The sequence below is a fragment of the Cherax quadricarinatus genome, chromosome 42, assembly GCF_038502225.1.
Source record: "Cherax quadricarinatus isolate ZL_2023a chromosome 42, ASM3850222v1, whole genome shotgun sequence".
Classification (NCBI taxonomy): domain Eukaryota; kingdom Metazoa; phylum Arthropoda; class Malacostraca; order Decapoda; family Parastacidae; genus Cherax; species Cherax quadricarinatus.
The window spans coordinates 13,350,756-13,371,265 of NC_091333.1; the positions used below are offsets into that span (position 1 = coordinate 13,350,756).

At 38.8% G+C, this 20,510-nt stretch overlaps 1 protein-coding gene across 1 annotated transcript in view; it reads left to right on the plus strand.

The window, feature by feature from the left end:
* Window positions 1-20,510, plus strand: part of LOC128695707 (kin of IRRE-like protein 3) — a 97,227-nt gene that overhangs the window by 20,714 nt on the left and 56,003 nt on the right. The window contains exons 6-8 of the mRNA XM_070093296.1: window positions 8,968-9,086; window positions 11,113-11,278; window positions 15,129-15,313. Coding sequence (XP_069949397.1) covers window positions 8,968-9,086; window positions 11,113-11,278; window positions 15,129-15,313 — 470 coding nt within the window. The remainder of the gene's footprint in view (window positions 1-8,967; window positions 9,087-11,112; window positions 11,279-15,128; window positions 15,314-20,510) is intronic.

Here is a 20,510-nt window from a genome sequence, read left to right on the forward strand (position 1 = left end):
GGGGCTAGTAACCTCTTCTCCTGTATATATTACTAAATGTAAAAGGAGAAACTTTCGTTTTTCCTTTTGGGCCACCCCGCCTCGGTGGGATGCGGCCGGTGTGTTGAAAGAAAGAAGAATATATATATATTATATAAATATATATATATATATATTATATAAATATATATATAACCAGCCTGATAAGAAGGGCAAAAAAATTGTATTATGAGAACAGATTATCCAACTTACGAGGTGATATAAAAAAGACCTGGAAAACCCTATCAGAAATTCTAGGAACAAAAAAGATATCAAGAAATAGCGAAATAAAATTAGCAAAATCAGATGAACCCCAACTCCCACCAACAGAAACAGCAAACAGACTCAATGATTTCTTCTCCACTATAGGACAAAACCTTGTCAATAAAATCCCAAGCTCAGATACCCCACCAAATGACTACCTCACCGGCAACTACCCGAACACACTGTTCCTAGCTCCGACTAACCCATACGAAGTCTCCCTTATTATCAACACACTAAAAAACAAGGCAGGAGATTTAAATACCTTACCACCCTTTATATACAAAAAAGTGTCACAAGTGCTATCACCAATCATTGCAACACTCTTTAACAAATCCATTGAATCCTCCACCTTCCCTACAGTACTCAAAATAGCAAGGGTCACCCCGATCCACAAAGGAGGAGACCAAACAGAGTTGAATAACTATAGGCCAATATCCAACTTACACCCTCTCTCAAAAATCTTCGAAAAATTAATTCATAAACGAATCTACTCCTACCTTATCTCCAAAAACATACTCAACCCCTGCCAATTTGGATTCAGGCCTAATAAAAATACTAATGATGCTATTATACACATGCTAGAACATATATACACTGCAATAGAGAAAAAAGAAGTCCCACTGGGGATCTTCATTGACTTACGTAAAGCTTTTGATACAGTTGACCATGACTTGCTCCACGTAAAATTGTCACACTATGGTATAAGAGGGCACTCCCTCAACTACCTCAAGTCATACCTCAGCAACAGAAGCCAATATGTGTATGCAAATGGGGCAAACTCCTCTGCACAACCAATTACAGTTGGTGTCCCACAGGGAAGTGTCCTTGGCCCTCTTCTCTTTCTCCTATACATAAATGACCTACCAAATGCTTCGCAATTACTCAAACCCACACTATTTGCAGATGACACTACATACGTCTTCTCCCACCCGAGCCCAGTCACGCTAGCCAATACTGTAAATACCGAATTACAGAAAATATCTACCTGGATGAGAACTAACAAACTTACACTAAACATTGACAAAACCTACTTCATTCAGTTTGGTAACAGAGCTACAGATGTCCCTCTTAACATAATGATAAACGGATCACCTATCACAAAGCTAACAGAGGGAAAATTCTTAGGAATCCACCTTGATAATAGACTCAAATTTCATACACATATACAACAAATTTCTAAGAAAATTTCCAAGACTGTAGGCATACTATCGAAGATACGGTACTATGCTCCACAGTCAGCCCTCCTGGCCCTATATCACTCTCTTATTTACCCCTATCTCACCTATGGAATTTGTGCATGGGGCTCAACAACAAGTAACCATCTCAGACCACTAATTACCCAAAAAAAAGGCTGCAGTTAGAATGATAACAAATTCTCACTATAGGCAGCACACTCCACCAATATTCAATACACTAAACCTCCTCACCATACAAAACATCCATACTTACTACTGCACCTATTACATACATAGAACACTTAACTCTGATATTAACCCTCCCCTCAAACATCTCCTTGCCAACCTCAACAGAACACATGACCATAACACAAGGCACAGATCACTCTTTGATGTTCCTCGTGTCCATCTCACACTATGTAAAAACTCAATGCACATAAAAGGCCCTAAAATCTGGAATTCATTACCTGTAAATATAAAAGAAACACTACCTGTTTATAAATTCAAGTCTCTTCTCAAAGATCACTTCCTCACCCAAAACCAAATAAATACTGAATAACTGAACCTTATAAATTGTATATCTTAAATGTTTCTCACAATTATATCACATAAATGTTAAACCTAAAACCCAATCTAACTTTATTATTTTTTAAATACACTACCTAACAGAATACTCCATTCTACTGAATGTACAACAATGCATACAACCATATGACCTGTCTTTGTAATACTCACTTGTGCTTTATAGTAACCTGTTTACATTAATGTTTTATCACTGATTTCATCATTGCTTAGTTAATCTTAAGTTAATTTTAAGCCAGCCCGTAATGCTATGCATAGTATAAGTGGCTTTGGCATACTGCTCTTACCTGTATTTGTTGTACCTCTGTATGTGTGCTCAAATTTTTAAATAAATAAATAAATAAATATATAATTTTAATATATATATATATATATTTATATATTTAATATATATATATATATATATTTATATATATATATATATATATATATATATGTATATATATATATATACAGTGGACCCCCGGTTAACGAACTTTTTTCATTCCAGTAGTATGTTCAGGTGCCAGTACTGACCGAATTTTTTCCCATAAGGAATATTGTGAAGTAGATTAGTCCATTTCAGACCCCCAAACATACACGTATAAACGCACTTACATAAATACACTTACATAATTGGTCGCATTTGGAGGTGATCGTTAAGCGGGGGTCCACTGTATATGTGTGTGTGTGTGTGTGTGCAATAAGATCACAGTAAACAGGTGATTTCAGAATATGCAAAACAACCACTCTGAAAGAATAGAGAAATTCCAAGTGCTTTCGTGACTACTCACATTATCAAGGAACTATGAAAGTAAAGCATCCAAGGAAGGTATATAAGGGGGTCTGGCCAACACCTTACTATCAGATCCCACAACAGTTAAACACCTGACGTGCGCCGGCCCAACTGGACTGGTCCTTTGCACAACCACCAACAAACTATTCTACCCAAGAAAATTTTTAAAATTATTATTTGTCCAGTGTATTATTAAATTCTTCCCAAATTCTATTAATTATAAATGGATCTAATTTATATAAACCAAAGGAAATATTCATATTATTGTCAAAACTGCTTTTTATGAAACAAGATTCAATTATATTCCTGTCGACCATGGACTTGCTTGATACTACTTTCTCAACTTTTTGAAAATCAATTGGATGGTTAAAATCTCTTACATGAATAAATAGAGCATTGGAATCTTGTCCAGTTCTAATGCTATATTTATGTTGTTTTAATCTTAGTTCGAGATTTTTACCAGTTTGACCGTAATAAACTTTATCGTAAATTTTACAAGGAATCTTATAGACACATCCATCAGCATTTTGGGGGGAATTCTTTATCAAAAGTTTTTTTACTGTATCAAGATTTTTGAATACAACTTTAATATTAAAAGTCTTAAGAAGAGAAGGCATATCAACCAAGTTTTCATGGTAAGGGAGAACCAACATATTTTTAGTTGAATAAGGCTGGTTGTCCCTTTTTGGATTGTAAAAAGTATTTCTAGCAACTTTAAAAGATTTATCAATTACATTTCTTGGGTATTTTAAATCATTACCTATTTCATAAATTCTGGATATTTCCTCATCTATGAACTCAGGACTACAAATTTGTAAAGCTCTCAAAAACATTGATGAGAAAACAGACAGTTTGACTCTATCTTGATGCGAAGAATAATAGTGGACATAGGAACAGTTATTTGTAGGTTTTCTGTAAATTTTAAATTTGAATTCATTATTACCCTTAATAATTAAAACATCTAGAAAAGGTAATGAGTTATTTTCTTCAAACTCAACAGTAAAGTTTATGGAATGGGCTAAGCTATTTAATTTTCCAAGGAAATGGTGTATATCTACATTTTTGGGCATAAGACACGAAATATCATCAACATATCTGAACCATTTAGCTCTATTAGGGAGGATTGTGTTAAGCAATCTTGTTTCAAAAAATTCCATGTATAGGTTACTAAGAACAGGTGAAAGAGGATTTCCCATTGCCATACCAAACTTCTGAGTGTAAAACTTATCATTAAATACAAATTTTGCATCAACAATGCAAAGTTTAATAAGTTTAATGATAGTAGGAACTGGCAATGGTAAATCATAGTTAACGAGTTCTTCAGATAAGAAACTTAATAAATCATCAACAGGAACTTTCGTAAACAAGGAAGTAACATCAAAACTAACCATGTTAAAATCATTTAAGTCTGTCAAGGAGCTTAATTTATCAACTAAGTCTATGTTGTTTTTAACATTAAAGTTAGAAATTTTGCCAACAATAGGGCTCAAAATATCAACAAGCCATTTGGATAATTTATATGAAACTGACCCTATGGAGCTAATAATTGGTCTGACTGGATTCCCTGGTTTGTGTGTTTTTATTAGTCCATACATGTAAGGTAAAGATGGATTAGTGGAAGTAAATTGTTTGACTAATTCATCTTTGCCTTTCAGTAGAAGTTTTATTGCTTTATTGAAATTGCTGTTAATGGTTTCTAGGGGATTTGTCCTAAGTTTCGAATAGGTTTCAGTATCATCTAAGTCTCTAAGAGATTATTCATTTTTTCTTGGTAATCATTTTCTTTCATAATTACTATTGCATTTATTTTGTCTGCTTTAGTAAGGCGCAAATTTTTATTGTTATTAAGTGTTTCTTGGGTAGAATAGTTTGTTGGTGGTTGTGCAAAGGACCTGTCCAGTTGGGCCGGCGCGTGTCAGGTGTTTAACCGTTGTGGGATCTGATAGTGAGGTGTTGGCCAGACCCCCTTATATACCTTCCTTGGATGCTTTACTTTCATAGTTCCTTGATAATGTGAGTAGTCACGAAAGCACTTGGAATTTCTCTATTCTTTCAGAGTGGTTGTTTTCATATATATATATATATATATATATATATATATATATATATATATATATATATATATATATATATATATATATACATATATATATATATATATATATACATATATATATATATATATATATAAATATAGATATATATATATATATATAGATATAGATATAGATATATATATATATATATATAGATATATATATATATATATATATATATATATATATATATATATATCATAAGTACAGTAATATGAGTGTATATTTTGTATATTAAGTAGGTACAAATTCTGAAAAAGTGGAGGGATGTGTTGTCTGGCTTAGGAATTGGTGATCATTTGTACAGCAGCTTTTTGTTGGGTTATTAACATCCCCAAGCACAAATACCATAGATGAGGTAAGGGTAGATTAGAGAGTAGTATAGTGTAAGTAGTGCCATTTGGGGTACATAGTATCTTGGAAAGGATGCCTACTGTTTTTGATACCTTCTTGGCTATATGTTGGATGTGGGTCTTAGTTGGAATGGTCCATTCTTGAGATTTTTTAACTTCTTATGGTAGGTATATAAGTTGTGCATTGCTGTCAAAGTCTTCATTGAAATGTTTCACAAAATTTTGGACTTGATATAGCTCACTGTGTGGGCAAAACTTTAGACTGTAATTGTGTCTTTATCAATTGTGCCAGTATTCTCTACCTTTTCTCTCCACTATACAAAATTGCTGAGTCAATGCAAGGAAACTCTTGATTGTTATTCCACTTAGTGATAAGTTATAGTGTTAAAAAATACTCCAGCAGGCCTACTGGCCCATGCTAGGCAGATCCTTCTTAAATCCTAACCCTTCTCAAATCCCAACCCTAAGGAGTTAACCTCAGCATATCTTGCCTGACTCCACATTATATCACTTGTTATATATACTCTCTTCTTCTCTCTCTAGGCAGATCTCTTTGTGACCTGATAAAATTCACTGTGTGGGTGACACATTGTTAATAAACAATTGCTTTATATTGCATTTGTCCCTTTTCCAAATGCCATTAAATTTCATTCTTTCCTAAGTGATGTTTGTCTCCTGTCCATCTATTTTGGATCATCTCTATTTTATTACTCAAAATGCAATATATGAAAGGGGAAATTTGAAGACAGGAATGGCAAAAGATAAACAGAAGACAGTCCAAAAAGGAAAGAGAGGCAACGGTGAAGATCAGATCAAATCATGAGCAGTGGCGTCATAAAGGGGGGAACAGGCTGCCCCAGGTAACACCATCAAGGGGTGACACTATAGTGCAAATGGAGGATGGAAGAGTTCAAGTGAAGGAATTTTTTTTTGTTTTTTTTTTCCTTTGAATGGCAAAAAAGCTTCTGATATCAGTTCTGATATCCTGAAAAAGCCGGAAAGTGATGGACTGGAGTTCAATCTGTGCCATGCTCAAGAATATGACAATGCTGCCACCATGGCCAGGGTCCATAGAGGTGTACAAGCCATTCTCAAGGAAAAGAACAAGAAGGCAACTTTCAGTGGTTGTGTGGACCATTCATTGAACTTGTGTGGTCAGCATTCTTTTGCCGAGAATTCATCATGTACGAAATTTTTTGGTAGTCTTCAGTCAGCGTACACATTCTTTGCCTCCTCCACCCATCAATGGGATGTATTAATGGACCATACTGCAATCTCTTTGAAAAGATTATCAACAACAAGATGGAGTTCTCATTACAGTGCAGTGAAACCAGTAGCAGAATCGTTCAAGAAATTTGTGGCAGTGACTGAAACTCTTTGCAATCCACAGGAAAATTTGGATACAAGAGGAGCAGTGCAAGGTCTTCTCCCTGCTGTGTGCAATTTCACATTTTTGTGTTATCTGTATTTCTGGTGTTACATACTTCAGGAGGTTCATCTTGCACAGCAGTACTTGCAGACTAAAGATTTAACTCTTGGCAAAGTGGTGGTGAAGCTAGAGACACTGTGATTATTTTTGTATGAAGGGTGAGATTGCATAGTCGAGAATTCAATAGAACAGACACTTTTGAAATGTGAGGAGTATGGATTTCCAACAGAGAGACGAATCAGGTTAAAGAAAAGGATGGCATTGGAGGAGGCAAGAGATTCTGGACTCACTCAACAGGAAGAAAACAAGAGTCTGATGTTGGAGTGCATTGATCATTTTCATAATGAACTCGAGATGCGATCAAAAGCAATCAAGGATGTGGCAGCCATGTTTGGGGTCATTCAAACGAAGAATCTTTTGTAAGCTACTGAAGAATAATTGGAGGTGATGGCTTCAAGACTCACAGTCTTTTATAATGAAATATGCAAGAATGAGCTTATGTTTGAAATACCAAGACTAAGGAGGCACCTGCAAGCTGCTGATGTTGATCTTGAAAAAGTTAAGCACTTGATTGCATTGGATGCACTAACATTCATAGCTGATTGGGATTTCATTGAATCTCTTACAACTTTCACACTCTGCCTGAGGTTGTTCCTTACTATGTGTGTTTCTGTAGCTTCTTGTGAAAGGCATTTCTCGAAGTTGAAGCTGATTAAAAACTATTTACGGTCCACAATGAGTCAGTCCAGAATCTCTGACTTAGCAATGTTATCCACAGAAAATGGGTCAGTTGGCAGCATTGATTTTGATGATGTGGTAGATAATTTTGCAGGATTGAAGGCAAGGAAATGTAAGATCTGATTCATTGAGATGATACCTGTACTAAAGGTCAAATTGGAACTAGTGTTTCTTTGATATTGCAATGTTTTTCTTTATTTTTCAAGTTTTTTTTTTTGCATTGTTGAAGATGAATAAATGTAGGATCTGTTGCCTGTACTCAAAGTAGTATTTGAGTTTATGTTTCTACAATATTACTACAATTATTTATTTTATTATTAATAAAGTCGAGAAGCATTCTCCTGTTTGGTTTATGACCCTTAAACATTCTCATTGCTAAACATTAGTCATTGGGCATGCAGTAGTGACGTAACTGGAGTTTACTCCTCCCCATTCCTTAGATTTCATGGGGGTGACACCAAAGATGCTTCCCTGGATGACACCAACCCTAGCAACATCACTGATCATGAGTGTTCTAAAGATTAAGGCATTTAATTGTAAAAACCTTGGTAATTAACACTAACAAATAGTTTAAAAAAGCATGTGAGCAAAGACTAGGACATATTGGACCCTAAGACCTTGGTCATTTCGGCTTCAGAACTGAAATATTTTCTAATAAATATGTCCTAGTGGTTGCTCACATGTTTTTTAAAAACCACTACATTTATCATTTGAAAATATATGGACAAAAGCAGGCATCTAGAGGAAAAAAAAAACAGAAATAAGATTCATGTTACAAATGTTGTTCAGGATGGGCCAAAAAGTTTTCATAAGTTTCTTTACCTAAGTGGGGGTTATTTGTGAATAGATGGTTTTGATCTGTGAAAGTGTTTCTATTTAAGGGCTTAGTGACCCACAAAGACCACCACCTCCCCATGTCAATGGTTCTGTATTAGTTGTCACATTTTGGTCTGATGCAAGGTGGCTCAAGACACATGGCAAATTAGAGAAGGTAGCATAGGCAGGAGGAGACTAATCAAGCTGGAAAGTTTCAAGGTATTTTTTACAGATGTTTAAAAGTGAGTAGAGGTTGGATCATGGGCAGGTGATTCCATAATGAATCATCAAACTCTTGTGCGGAATCATATTTTTCATTCTTCCTAAACATGATTACAAGGGCTATTTTTGCAAATATACTACTAATATCTTATTGTAGTTATTTAAATTTTAATACATACATTTTATATTTTATATTCATGAAAGAAATAAACCCACTGGGGTCACATAGCAAAGAAATCTTGAAAAATGAATAAATGTCATGTCATTTAAAACAAAGAAAATGCATTTTGTCCATAGCTACATTAAAACAACTGTAATATTAAAATATACTTTGTTACTTAGAGTTTTAGTGGATATTCTCTTAGTGGTATATTTAAAAGTATGTATTTAATTTGAATAATCTGATTTAACATGCATTTCTGATATTTAATGGAATTATTTATATTAATGTAAAGTATAAAATGAGAGAGGCAAAGGTTAATTGGTCTTTGGTATCTAGATGGACCGCGAGTACTGCAGGTGGGGCCAGCTGCCATGATAACTGCTGCACTCCACAACCACACACTGCTTGAGTGTCTCGCTGAGGGCAACCCACCACCAATGTACACTTGGCTTCAGGTAGGCTCATGCTCACCTTTCACTCCCTCACACACTCGCCTCTTACTCCCCACACACTTGCCTTTCTCTCCCCCTAACACACCTACCTCTCACCCCCCACCTCCATACACCTCTCACCCCCACAAACCTCTCACCCCCACATGCCTCTTACCCCCACATGCCTCTCACCCCCACATGCCTCTCACCCTCACACACCTCTCATCCCCACACACCTCTCACCCCCACATGCCTCTCACCCCCACATGCCTTTCACTCCCACACACCTCTCACCCCCACATGCCTCTCACCCACACATGCCTCTCACCCCCACATGCCTGTCACCCCCACATGCCTCTCACCCCCATGCCTCTCACACCCCCACACGCCTCTCACTCCCACACGCCTCTCACCCCCCCACATGCCACTCATCCCCGACATGCCTCTCACCCCCCACAAGCCTCTCATCCCCACATGCCTCTCACTCCCCACATGCTCCTCACTCCCCACATGCCTCTCACTCCCTACATGCCTCTCACCCCCACACGTGTCTTGCCCCTACACACCTCACACCCATACATGCCTCTCACCCCCAAATGCCTCTCACCCCCACATGCCTCTCACCCCCACACCCCTCTCACCCCCACACGCCTCTCACCCCCAAATGCCTATCACCCACACATGCCTCTCACCCACACATGCCTCTCACCCCCACATGCCTCTCACCCTCACACACACCTCTCATCCCCACATGCCTCTCACCCCCACATGCCTCTTACCCCCACATGCCTTTCACCCCCACACACGTCTGTCACCCCCACATGCCTCTCACCCCCCATGCCTCTCACACCCCCACACACCTCTCACCCCCCACACGCCTCTCACCCCCCACACGCCTCTCATCCCGACATGCCTCTCACCCCCCACAAGCCTCTCACTCCCCACATGCCTCTCACTCCCCACATGCTTCTCACTCCCCATATGCCTCTCACCCCCTACATGCCTCTCACCCCCACACGTGTCTCGCCCCTACACACCTCACACCCCCACATGCCTCTCACCCCCAAATGCCTCTCACCCCCACATGCCTCTCACCCCCACACACCTCTCACCCCCACATGCCTCTCACCCCCAAATGCCTCTCACCCACACATGCCTGTCACCCCCCATGCCTCTCATCCCCCAATGGCTCTCACACCCCCACACACTTATCACCCCCACATGCCTACCATCCACACATGCCTGTCACCCCCATGCCTCTCACTCCCATGCCTCTCACCCCCCATGCCTCTCACACCCCCACACGCCTCTCACCCCACACGCCTATCACCCACACATGCCTCTCACCCCCACATGCCTCACCCCCACATGCCTCTCACCCCCACACGCCTCTCACCCCCACACACCTCTCACCCCCACACACCTCTCACCCCCACATGCCTCTCACCCCCACATGTCTCTCACCCCCACATGCCTCTCACCCCCACACGCCTCTCACCCCCACACGCCTCTCACCCCCACACGCCTCTCACCCCCACACGCCTCTCACCCCCACACGCCTTTCACCCCCACACGCCTCTCACCCCCACATGCCTCACACTCCCCACACTCCTCTCAACCCCCCACACCTCTCATCCCCACACACCTCTCACCCCCACACACCTCTCACCTTTACCCCCAAACACCTCTCATCCCCATCCCCACACAACTCTCACCCCTACATGCTCACCTCACCCCCACACACCTCTCCCCACACACTCCACTCACCCCCACACACTCATCTCTTACCCCCCACACACACACCTTATCCCCACACACCTCTCACCTTTACCCCAAAACACCTCTCATCCCCACTCCCACATGCCTCTCACCCCTACATGCTCACCTCACCCCAACACACCTCTCCCCACACACTCCCCTCACCCCCCACAGACTCATCTCTTACCCCCCTACACACACTGCACCCACACACACACATCACCTACATACCCCCCCCACACACACCAGTATCCTTTCACCACTCACCAGTGATCCATGGTTGGTGTTACAGACTGTTCCGGACACACAGGAGAAAGTAGTACGGGGTCACAATGCTACGCTGCTGCTGGAGGGTATAAGCTATGAACACCAGGGCCAGTATACCTGTGTCGCCTCCTCTGTTATCAAAAGCCATACTATCGAAGATGAAAGCCAGCCAATCACAGTTGAGGTCGTCGGTAAGTAACCTATTCACAACTAATTTCAATTTGTTACAATATTTTATGAGTTAAGTTAGCTCCTCTTCATAGAAATCATAAAATATACAATTTTGTATATGTGAAATATATCAGTTATTTTGTTTTTATTTGTGTTCTTTAGGATATTTGATTTCTCATGTTTAAAGTTTTATCAGCTACACGAGGCTCTTTAAGGTTGCACATCACTTGTACACCACAAGCAAAGATATTTTTATTCCCAAAGTAGGTATTATGTTTTTAATTTTTTTTTTTTTTTTTTTTTTTTTTGTGTGTGTGTGTGTGTGTGTGTGTGTGTACCTGCCTCATCTAATTGTGGTTGCAGGGGTCAAGACGTATGTGTGTGTGTGTTTGTGTGTGTTTGTGTATATGTGTGTTTGTGTGTACTCACCTAGTTGTGGTTGCAGGGGTCGAGTCATAGCTTCTGGCCCTGCCTCTTTGCTGGCTGCTACTGGATCACTCTCCCTGCACCATGAGCTTTATCATACCTCTGCTTAAAGCTATGAATGGATTCTGCCTCTACTACATCACTTCCCAAAACTATTCCACTTCCTGACCACTCTGTGACTGAAGAAATACTTCCTAACATCCCTGTGATTCATCTGTGTCTTCAACTTCCAACTGTGTCCCCTTGTTGCTATGTCCCATCTCTGGAACATTCTGTCTCTTTTGTGTGTGTGTGTGTACTCACCTATTTGTGGTTGCAGGGGTCGATTCATAGCTCCTGGCCTCCTGTGTGTATGTGTGTGTGTGTGTGTGTGTGTGTGTGTGTGTGTGTGTGTGTGTGTGTGTGTGTGTGTGTGTGTGTGTGTGTGTGTGTGTGTGTGTGTGTGTGTGTGTGTGTGTGTGTGTGTGTGTGTGTGTGTGTGTGTGTGTGTGTGTTAAGAAACAAGAAAAATTATGGAAAGTGAAGGATAGATGAGATGAGAAGACAGAAGTGAGCAGGTTAGCCAGAAATAAATATGATAAGTGTAAGAGAAAAGCTGAGCAACAGTTTGAGAATGACATAACAGCAAAAAGCAAATCTGAACCAAAACTGCTTCAAAGCCACATCAGAAGAAAGATAACAGTATAAGACCAGGTAATTTGTCAGAAGAAGGAAGGAGAAAAGCTCAAAAGATGACAAGAAAGTCTGTGAAGTGTTTATAAAACATTGTACAGTACTCATTCCCATCCTTTTCTTTATCCTCATATCTGACATAGACAAGGATGCAAGCCACAGCACTGTGTCCTCCTTTGCTTGTGACACCCAAATTTTCATGACATCGTCATGAACAATTCATGACAATGTCATCCTCTGAAGACACTGTAAATCTCCAAGCAAACATCAACCAAATCTTTAAATTGGCCACAAGAAACAATATGAAGTTGAATGAAGACAAATTTCAATTACTCCGCTATGGAAAACTCAAGGAAATCAAAACTGGATCAGAGTATAAACCAAATTCCAGTCACTCAACAGAGTGAAAAACTAATATGAAGGACCTGGGAGTGGCAATGTCAGAGAATCTCACTTTCATAGATCACAAAAATGTATCTATCACATCTGCTAGGAAAATGATAGGATGGATAATGAGAACCTTCAAAACTAGAGATGCCAAGTCCATGATGATTCTCTTCAAATTGCTTATTCTCTCTAGGCTGGAATATTGCTGTACACTAACAGTTCCTTTCAAGGCAGGTGAAATTGCAATGCTTCAAGGGTGCATACAACTTATCATGGTTAACTACTCATGGGATAGCTGTGTCCAATATACAAGTATGCCTCACTAGCAAATAATAATAATACTTTATTTCAGCATGATACAATGTTTGTATAAGGGTGAAAGACATTTATGTGTGCATGCAGAAAGCCCCATAATATGCAGAGCATTTCGAGCAAACTTAAGACTAACTTAAGATTAATAAGGCAATGACAATTTGAGTAATTTTTATACATGCAGTCTCTTAGGAGCTGTTGTTCCACCACCAGTTTCCTTACCAGCAAACATGGTGTGCAGGTGGCTCAAAGATGACTTATTCAGTCCAATTTTATGATACTAGCAGTGGAATTCAGCCAAATCACAATAGATATATTTAACCCAGGATAACCCAGAAAAGTCAGTGTGAATAATGTCCTTGTTTTGTTGAGTATTATTTTCTAAAATAATCATAATAGTATAAGCTTTCATTGTACATAGCTTTAGAAGACCAAAATAGTAAAAAAGTAGAATAGAAAAACAGTTATACAGAATATATACTGTATACAGCCTCTCCTCACTTAGCGACGTACTTGTTTACTGATGACTTGTACTTATGATGGGCTCTCTGACCAGTATGTATACCTAAATAATGTATATTAGAGCTGATTTCCTTTATTCTTTTTATTACAATATACAGTATACTACTGTAAAATATTTAAAAATATACCAGAAATGTTATAAATGGTGCAAACATGACACTAAAACAATATCAAAGATGGTTGACACAAACCCACTACCATTATAGTGTGCTTCTCACATAGCGACGAATTTGTTTACCAACGTGGTCTTAGGAATGAAACTCTGTCCTTGAGGAGAGCTGTATATAACCAGTAAAATCAATCACTATTACTTATTTCCTATTTTTCAGAAGTAATACACTCAGAAACAATTCTAATGTTATAAGTATTCATTGTACATAGCCTTAGAAGATCAAATAGTAATAAAACAAGGCTAAAAACCAATTATACTGTATATATACAGATTATTTAAAGTGAAGTATTGTCGAAAGAAAGCATTTTCCTATGTTTGAAGTGCTAAAACACCTTGAAATTCATCTAATATCATAAGAAACTGGTGTACATAGTGTTAAACATTGAAAGTAGTAATTAAAAAAGCAGAAAAAACAATCATATCTTTGCATCAGGCTCTGGTGGCCTGGTGGTTAATCCTTAAACTGTCCAAACGTAGATCTATGTTTTTTCAACATTTGAAAGTATGTAAAAAAACGTAGATCTTATTTTTGTTTTTTTTACATTTGAAAACGTGTAAAAAACTTTGATCTACGATTTTTTTTGTTATATTTGAAAATATGTAAAAAAATTTAGATCTACTTTTGGAGCACTACGCATGTGAACATAGATCTGTTTGGACAGTTTAAGGGTTAAAGCTCTTGCTTCACACGGCGAAGGCCTGGGTTCGATTCCCAGCCAGAGTAGAAACATTGGGCATGTTTCTTTCCACCTGTTGTTTATGTTCCCCATCAGTAAAATGGGTACCTGGGTGTTAGTTGACTGGTGTGGGTCGCATCCTGGGACACTGACCTAATTTGCCCGAAATGTTCAGCATAACAAGGGGCTTTCTATATAGTAGTATGTCACTGATGTCAGCTAGGCCTGTATACCTTGTACATGTACTTGTAGTAAATAAAGATATTATTATTATTATTATAGTATTATTATTAACAATTGTAAAATGTAAATATCACTGGCACTTTTATGCTGCTGTTGCCGATAAGTCATCATTGTTTTACCAACTTCAACACACCATGAAACCTTAACTTTTTATCAGATTCCACTCGTTTTAGTCTTATTCAATTCAGAAAAATGTACTCTATCAAAATCATGCCACAACACCAGGAATTTTTTTTGCCCACTTGCCACTGCTATGGGGTTAAGCAATATTCAGTGTTATTTTCTGATCACAGTAAACCACAAATAACTGGAACTGTGGAAACTGAATCCACAAATACAGGGGTTCTACTGTGTAACTTTAGAAGTTGGAGAACAGGGATACATTCCTCAGTCACAGAAATTATTCCTATTACATTAACATTTAAAATACTAATTTATCCATATGGTGTTTTGATACAGGTGCCCCACAGGTGCTACGCTACACAGTGGAACGTAATGTCCTGGTAGAGAAAGGCCAAGATGCTGTGATCCAGATTGTCTTCTGTTCCGACCCTCAACCTTCCCGCACTTCCTGGGAGTGGGGTTCACTTCAGTTGGAGGCTGGAAATGGCAGGGGCCGCTACGTAGCTGAGAACCTAGCTCAGGTACCTTGCGCCTCGTGAGATCAGCATGAGCTTATTAGTGGATGGAATGAGTTATTTATTTAATATTTATGATGCAGTATATAAGGAAAAAATGAGAGATTAAATGAATGGTAAGGGATAGCAAAAGGAAAAAATGAGAGAATTGATATCTTAGTCAATAAATATTACTGAGAATGAGAACAAGTTTTGGAGAGAGATCTGTAAGTTGAGAAAAGCTATAGAACAACTGGATTTGGCATTTAACCCTTAAACTGTACAAACATAGAGCTACGCTATCATGCTATCATTCCAAACGTGGATCAACGTTTTAGTTTTCTTGCCTCCATATTTGGAACAGTTGGCTTGAGATTCATGGTCAGTATAGAATGGGTCTTAACACTTGGTGTTACCTGGAGTTTACCTGGAGAGAGTTCCGGGGGTCAATGCTCCCACAGCCCGGTCTGTGACCAGGCATCATGGTGGATCAGGGCCTGATCAACCAGGCTGTTACTGCTGGCTGCACGCAATCCAACGTACGAACCACAGCCCAGCTGGTCAGGTACCAACTTTAGGTGCTTGTTAGAGTATTAAAAAATCTGGGACCACTTAGTAATTTGCAGGAGCACCAGTTCAACTGAGTGCCAGCTAGAGCAAACAGCTTGGCAAATACCAGGGATTCACTAATGTCATGTTGTATCAATACTCCCTTTTGAAGAGGAAAGTGATGTTGACCCTGAGTTTAGTGGCTTTTGAGATGGATATGGCCACAAGTGGTTGAGGAAATATCATCAACCTTGATAATAACCCATATGCAACATTTGTGCAACATCCTTTCCAGTGTCATCCTGCCAGAATGTCTTATAACCTGTGCCTTAAGTAAAGAGAAATGATTCTAGAACATGTGTGATATGTGTTCAACAGGCCGGCTGGCTCGCTGGCTGATTGACTTTCACTGTCTCCATCTCCGTCTGTCTGTATCTATCTCTGTCTATCTCTATCTCTGTCTCTGCCTATCTCTGTCTCTATCTCACAGGTACATATACAGTAAGTACAGTTATTACACATAGTGTAAATTACCTAGGATAACCCAAAAAATCCAGACGAAGTGCTATACTATGCTTGTTGATACAAGGCATAATAAGCATGACTGGCAAGTAATACACATTTTCACTTATTCAGGTATCAGACATGATCACTTTGCACCATGTGTAATACCTGTTGGTTAATGAGCTGCTCTCTCTCTGAGACAGAAGGAGAGACAGGAAGACAGACACAGGCAGACAGAGAGACAGAGATAAACAGACAGATAAACAGAGACAGAGCCACACAAATGAATGGACAGATAAACACAGACAGACAGATAGACAGACACAGATAAACAGAAAGAAAGACACAGAGAGACAGACAGATAGACACCAACAGACATGTTTATGTGTAACAGTGAGAACAAATAAAGCCAATTTTCACTGGAGCATTGCATGGTCATCAAGTGTCACTCCACTGCTGCACTGTCAGCAGTGGAGTGACACTTATCTTACACCATGCTTCAAGGAGTTTCATATGCTCCAGCATGCCTAAAACATTGCTGGGACCCATAAATACTTCATATATATTTGTAGACAATAGTATATGATCAAGATAGGTGAAAATGTTCACCTGTCAGTGTGTTTGTGACTATTTGAGTACTATTTCAGTACCTAATATCAGTGTCAGAACAAAGATTGGCTATAAAATCACAAGAACTACTGCAATTTGTAATTATCAGAACATAAAAATTATATAAATTAAAATAAAAATGAGGAAAAAAGGCATATCTGCAACACTTCTGCAAGCGGCAGGACTCCATGTTGCCATCAGGTGAGCATCCAGCACAAATTTCACGGCCTTATATCTCATTAAGTACTGGCCCTAAACATATTTTTTTTTTTTTGGTCTTATTACACAGACAATTGCCCTATTTAAAAAAAAAAAAAAAAAATTCTCAAAATATCCGGAGTGCTAGCAGTGAGGACGTAGATCTACGTTTGGACAGTTTAAGGGTTAAGGACAATGGATGTGAAATATTATGTGGAAAGATGAAGATTTTAGAAAAGATGAAGTGAACATTTTGAAAAGTTGAATGCTGATACAAATACAAATATAATGAAGAAAGAGAGGCTGTTATTTCATGCATTGGACAAGGAAGAATAAGATCTAGTAGCAGGAGTAAGTGAAGGAAATTCATGAGGTAGTAAGCAAGACAAAAGGAAGTACTGTAGCTGGAATGATGGAATTAAAACTGAAATCCTAAAAGCAAACTGGTATATATTATTGGAATGGTAGAGGTACCAGTATTTTATTTAATATATGCACTAAAAAAGGGAAGGTATCTAAGGATGGTAGAGAGCATGCATTTACTTTGTGTCAGGGAAAGTAGAACAAGAAAGAGTAGGAATAATAGAATAAGTCTGTTGAGTGTACTGGGAAAGGTATGTGACAGAATTATAAAACAGGAATAAACCATAAAGTAGAACTGCAGAAGAGCAATAAGGATTTACAAAGGGTAGGAGATGCATAGCCCAAGTGTTAGCATTTAAGGCATTTAGTTGGCTTTCCCAACTTATGATGCTGAGTGCATTCTGAAAAGTCTATTCAGTATGAAATGTTCGGAACTTATTTTCCTATAGACACATGTCATATTTAGAGATGTATTCTAGAGCCATAACACCCATGATCTTATTTCATTCATTTTTTTAATTAAGAATATTTAACCAGAATTCAGGGTAAACAAATCCAGCAAATTGTGTCAAGGTTAAGAACCAGAGTCAGTATGGAACCAGAGTCAGTATGGAACCAGAGTCAATATGGAACCAGAGTCAGTATGGAACCAGAGTCAGTATGGCACCAGAGTCAGTATGGCACCAGAGTCAGTATTGCACCAGAGTCAGTATGGCACCAGAGTCAGTATGGCACCAGAGTCAGTATGGCACCAGAGTCAGTATGGCACCAGAGTTATTATGGCAGCAGAGTCAGTATGGCATGAGAGTCAGTATGGCAGCAGAGTCAGTATGGCAGCAGAGTCAGCATGGCAGCAGTCAGCATGGAGCAGAGTCAGTATGGCACCAGAGTCAGTATGGCAGCAGAGTCAGTATGACACCAGAGTCAGTATGGCACCAGAGTCAATATGGCACCAGAGTCAGTATGGCACCAGAGTCAGTATGGCACCAGTCAGTATGGAACCATAGTCAGTATGGAACCACAGTCAGTATGGAACCACAGTCAGTATGCTATTAGGAGGGAGATAACACAGTTTTGTAGTATAGTTGACCATTATATTATATGGTTTTATTTGGCACATTTTGGTTATTGCAGTATTGAAAAATTGTGGCACAATTTTATACAACACTTCATAAAATAAACTTAACACAGTTCGGTTTGCGGGAGGGGAAAAAGTTTGGAGCGTCGCCCGCAGGATTGAGTTTCAATCTTTTAATTGCCATATCTTGAATCTGCCAAGCAATCATGGCACCCAGTAGGCATACAAGTGATGCTGAAAGTGACAAAAAATGGTTTAAGCATTTAAGTCTAGGAGTTATGATGAAAATCGAGATATGTATTAGACAAGCTTAAGAGTGGCTCATGTGTGGTGGATATAATGAGGGCCTATGGCCTTAATGAAGCATCAGTCCATACAATTAAAAAGAATGAGGTGAATATATGAGCTCGTATAATGAATAACCCAGGATGTCATCTCATGAAAAGAATGACACGTAGATCACAACAAGTAAATAAAACTGAAAACTTGTTGCTTGAGTGGATTGAACAAAAAACAAAGAAAGGTGCACCACTTAATTTCATCTTAATTAACCCTTTCAGGGTTTCGGCCATACTAGTATGGCTTACGTCCCAGGGTTTTTGACGTACTAGTATGGCTTACGCCCCAGGGTTTTTGACGTACTAGTACGCCTAAATTCTAGCGCCCTCAAATCTAGTGAGAGAAAGCTGGTAGGCCTACATATGAAAGAATGGGTCTATGTGGTCAGTGTGCACAGTATAAAAAAAATCCTGTAGCACAGTGCGTAATGAGAAAAAAAAAACTTTGACCGTGTTTCTGGATTAAAACAGCGACTTTGCACTGTATTTTCATATGGTATTTATTGTTGTATTCTCGTTTTCCTGGTCTCATTTTATAGAATGGAAGACATATTACAGAAATTGAGATGATTTTGACTGCTTTTACAATGAAAAGTACCTTGAAATTGAGCTCAAAGTAGCAGAAATGTTCGATTTTTACCAAAGTTCAAAAGTAAACAAATCATGCCAAGCGTCCAATACAAGTCAACTGATGAGTCTAATATTCTTTCACAAGTGCGCTGATATTATTTATACCATTTCTACACTAATGCAGTAGTCTGCATAACAGTAAATCTTCTATTTTTTGTAAGAATAAAAATTCAAAGTGGAAAGCCAAAGAAATATAAGAGGGGCCTGGGGATGCGAATAACGAACAGAGAACTTGTTATTTTAGTGCCAGGAATGTCTTTCTTGTTTATTCTGGACCCTATTTGGAAATTGGCATCTTTTGAAATTTGTGTGAAATTGGCAAAATTGCTAAATTCTGACCACTGTATTGGATAGTTGAAATTGGTAAATGGGTGGTTTCTTGTGCTCATTCGATAGAAAAAATGGAGTTCTAGCAAAATAGTTATGATTTTTGTCAACTAGTACACTGGAATTGGCCGAAAATAGGGTTCAAAGTGGGCAAAATCGCCGATGCGTAAACATCGTCGAGACCGTTAACTTCGCGAGAGCATAATTCCACAAGTTTTCCATCAAATTTCATACTTTTGGTGTCATTATGATAGGGAAAATATTCTCTATCTTTTCATAAGAAAAAATATTTTTTTTTTTTTGAAATTTGGGGGACCCTGAGAACAAGTCTCTGAGAGGGCCTGTGGACCCTGAGAGGGTTAAGGAAAAGGCCTTACAGTTGTTTAAAGCATTGTGTTATAAGGCAGGAAGGCCTGAAAAGGAGTGTATGTTTAGCACAGACTGGTTCCACAACTTTAAGTTGCATAATAAATTATATAATATTAAGTTTTCTGGTGAAAGTAATTCAGCAAGTAATATCCCTGCTGAATTGCAGGAAATTATTTCTGAGGGTGGCTATGAGCCACATCAAGTGTTTATTCTGATGATACAAGTTTTTTTGGCAGAAAATGCCAACAAGACCTTATAT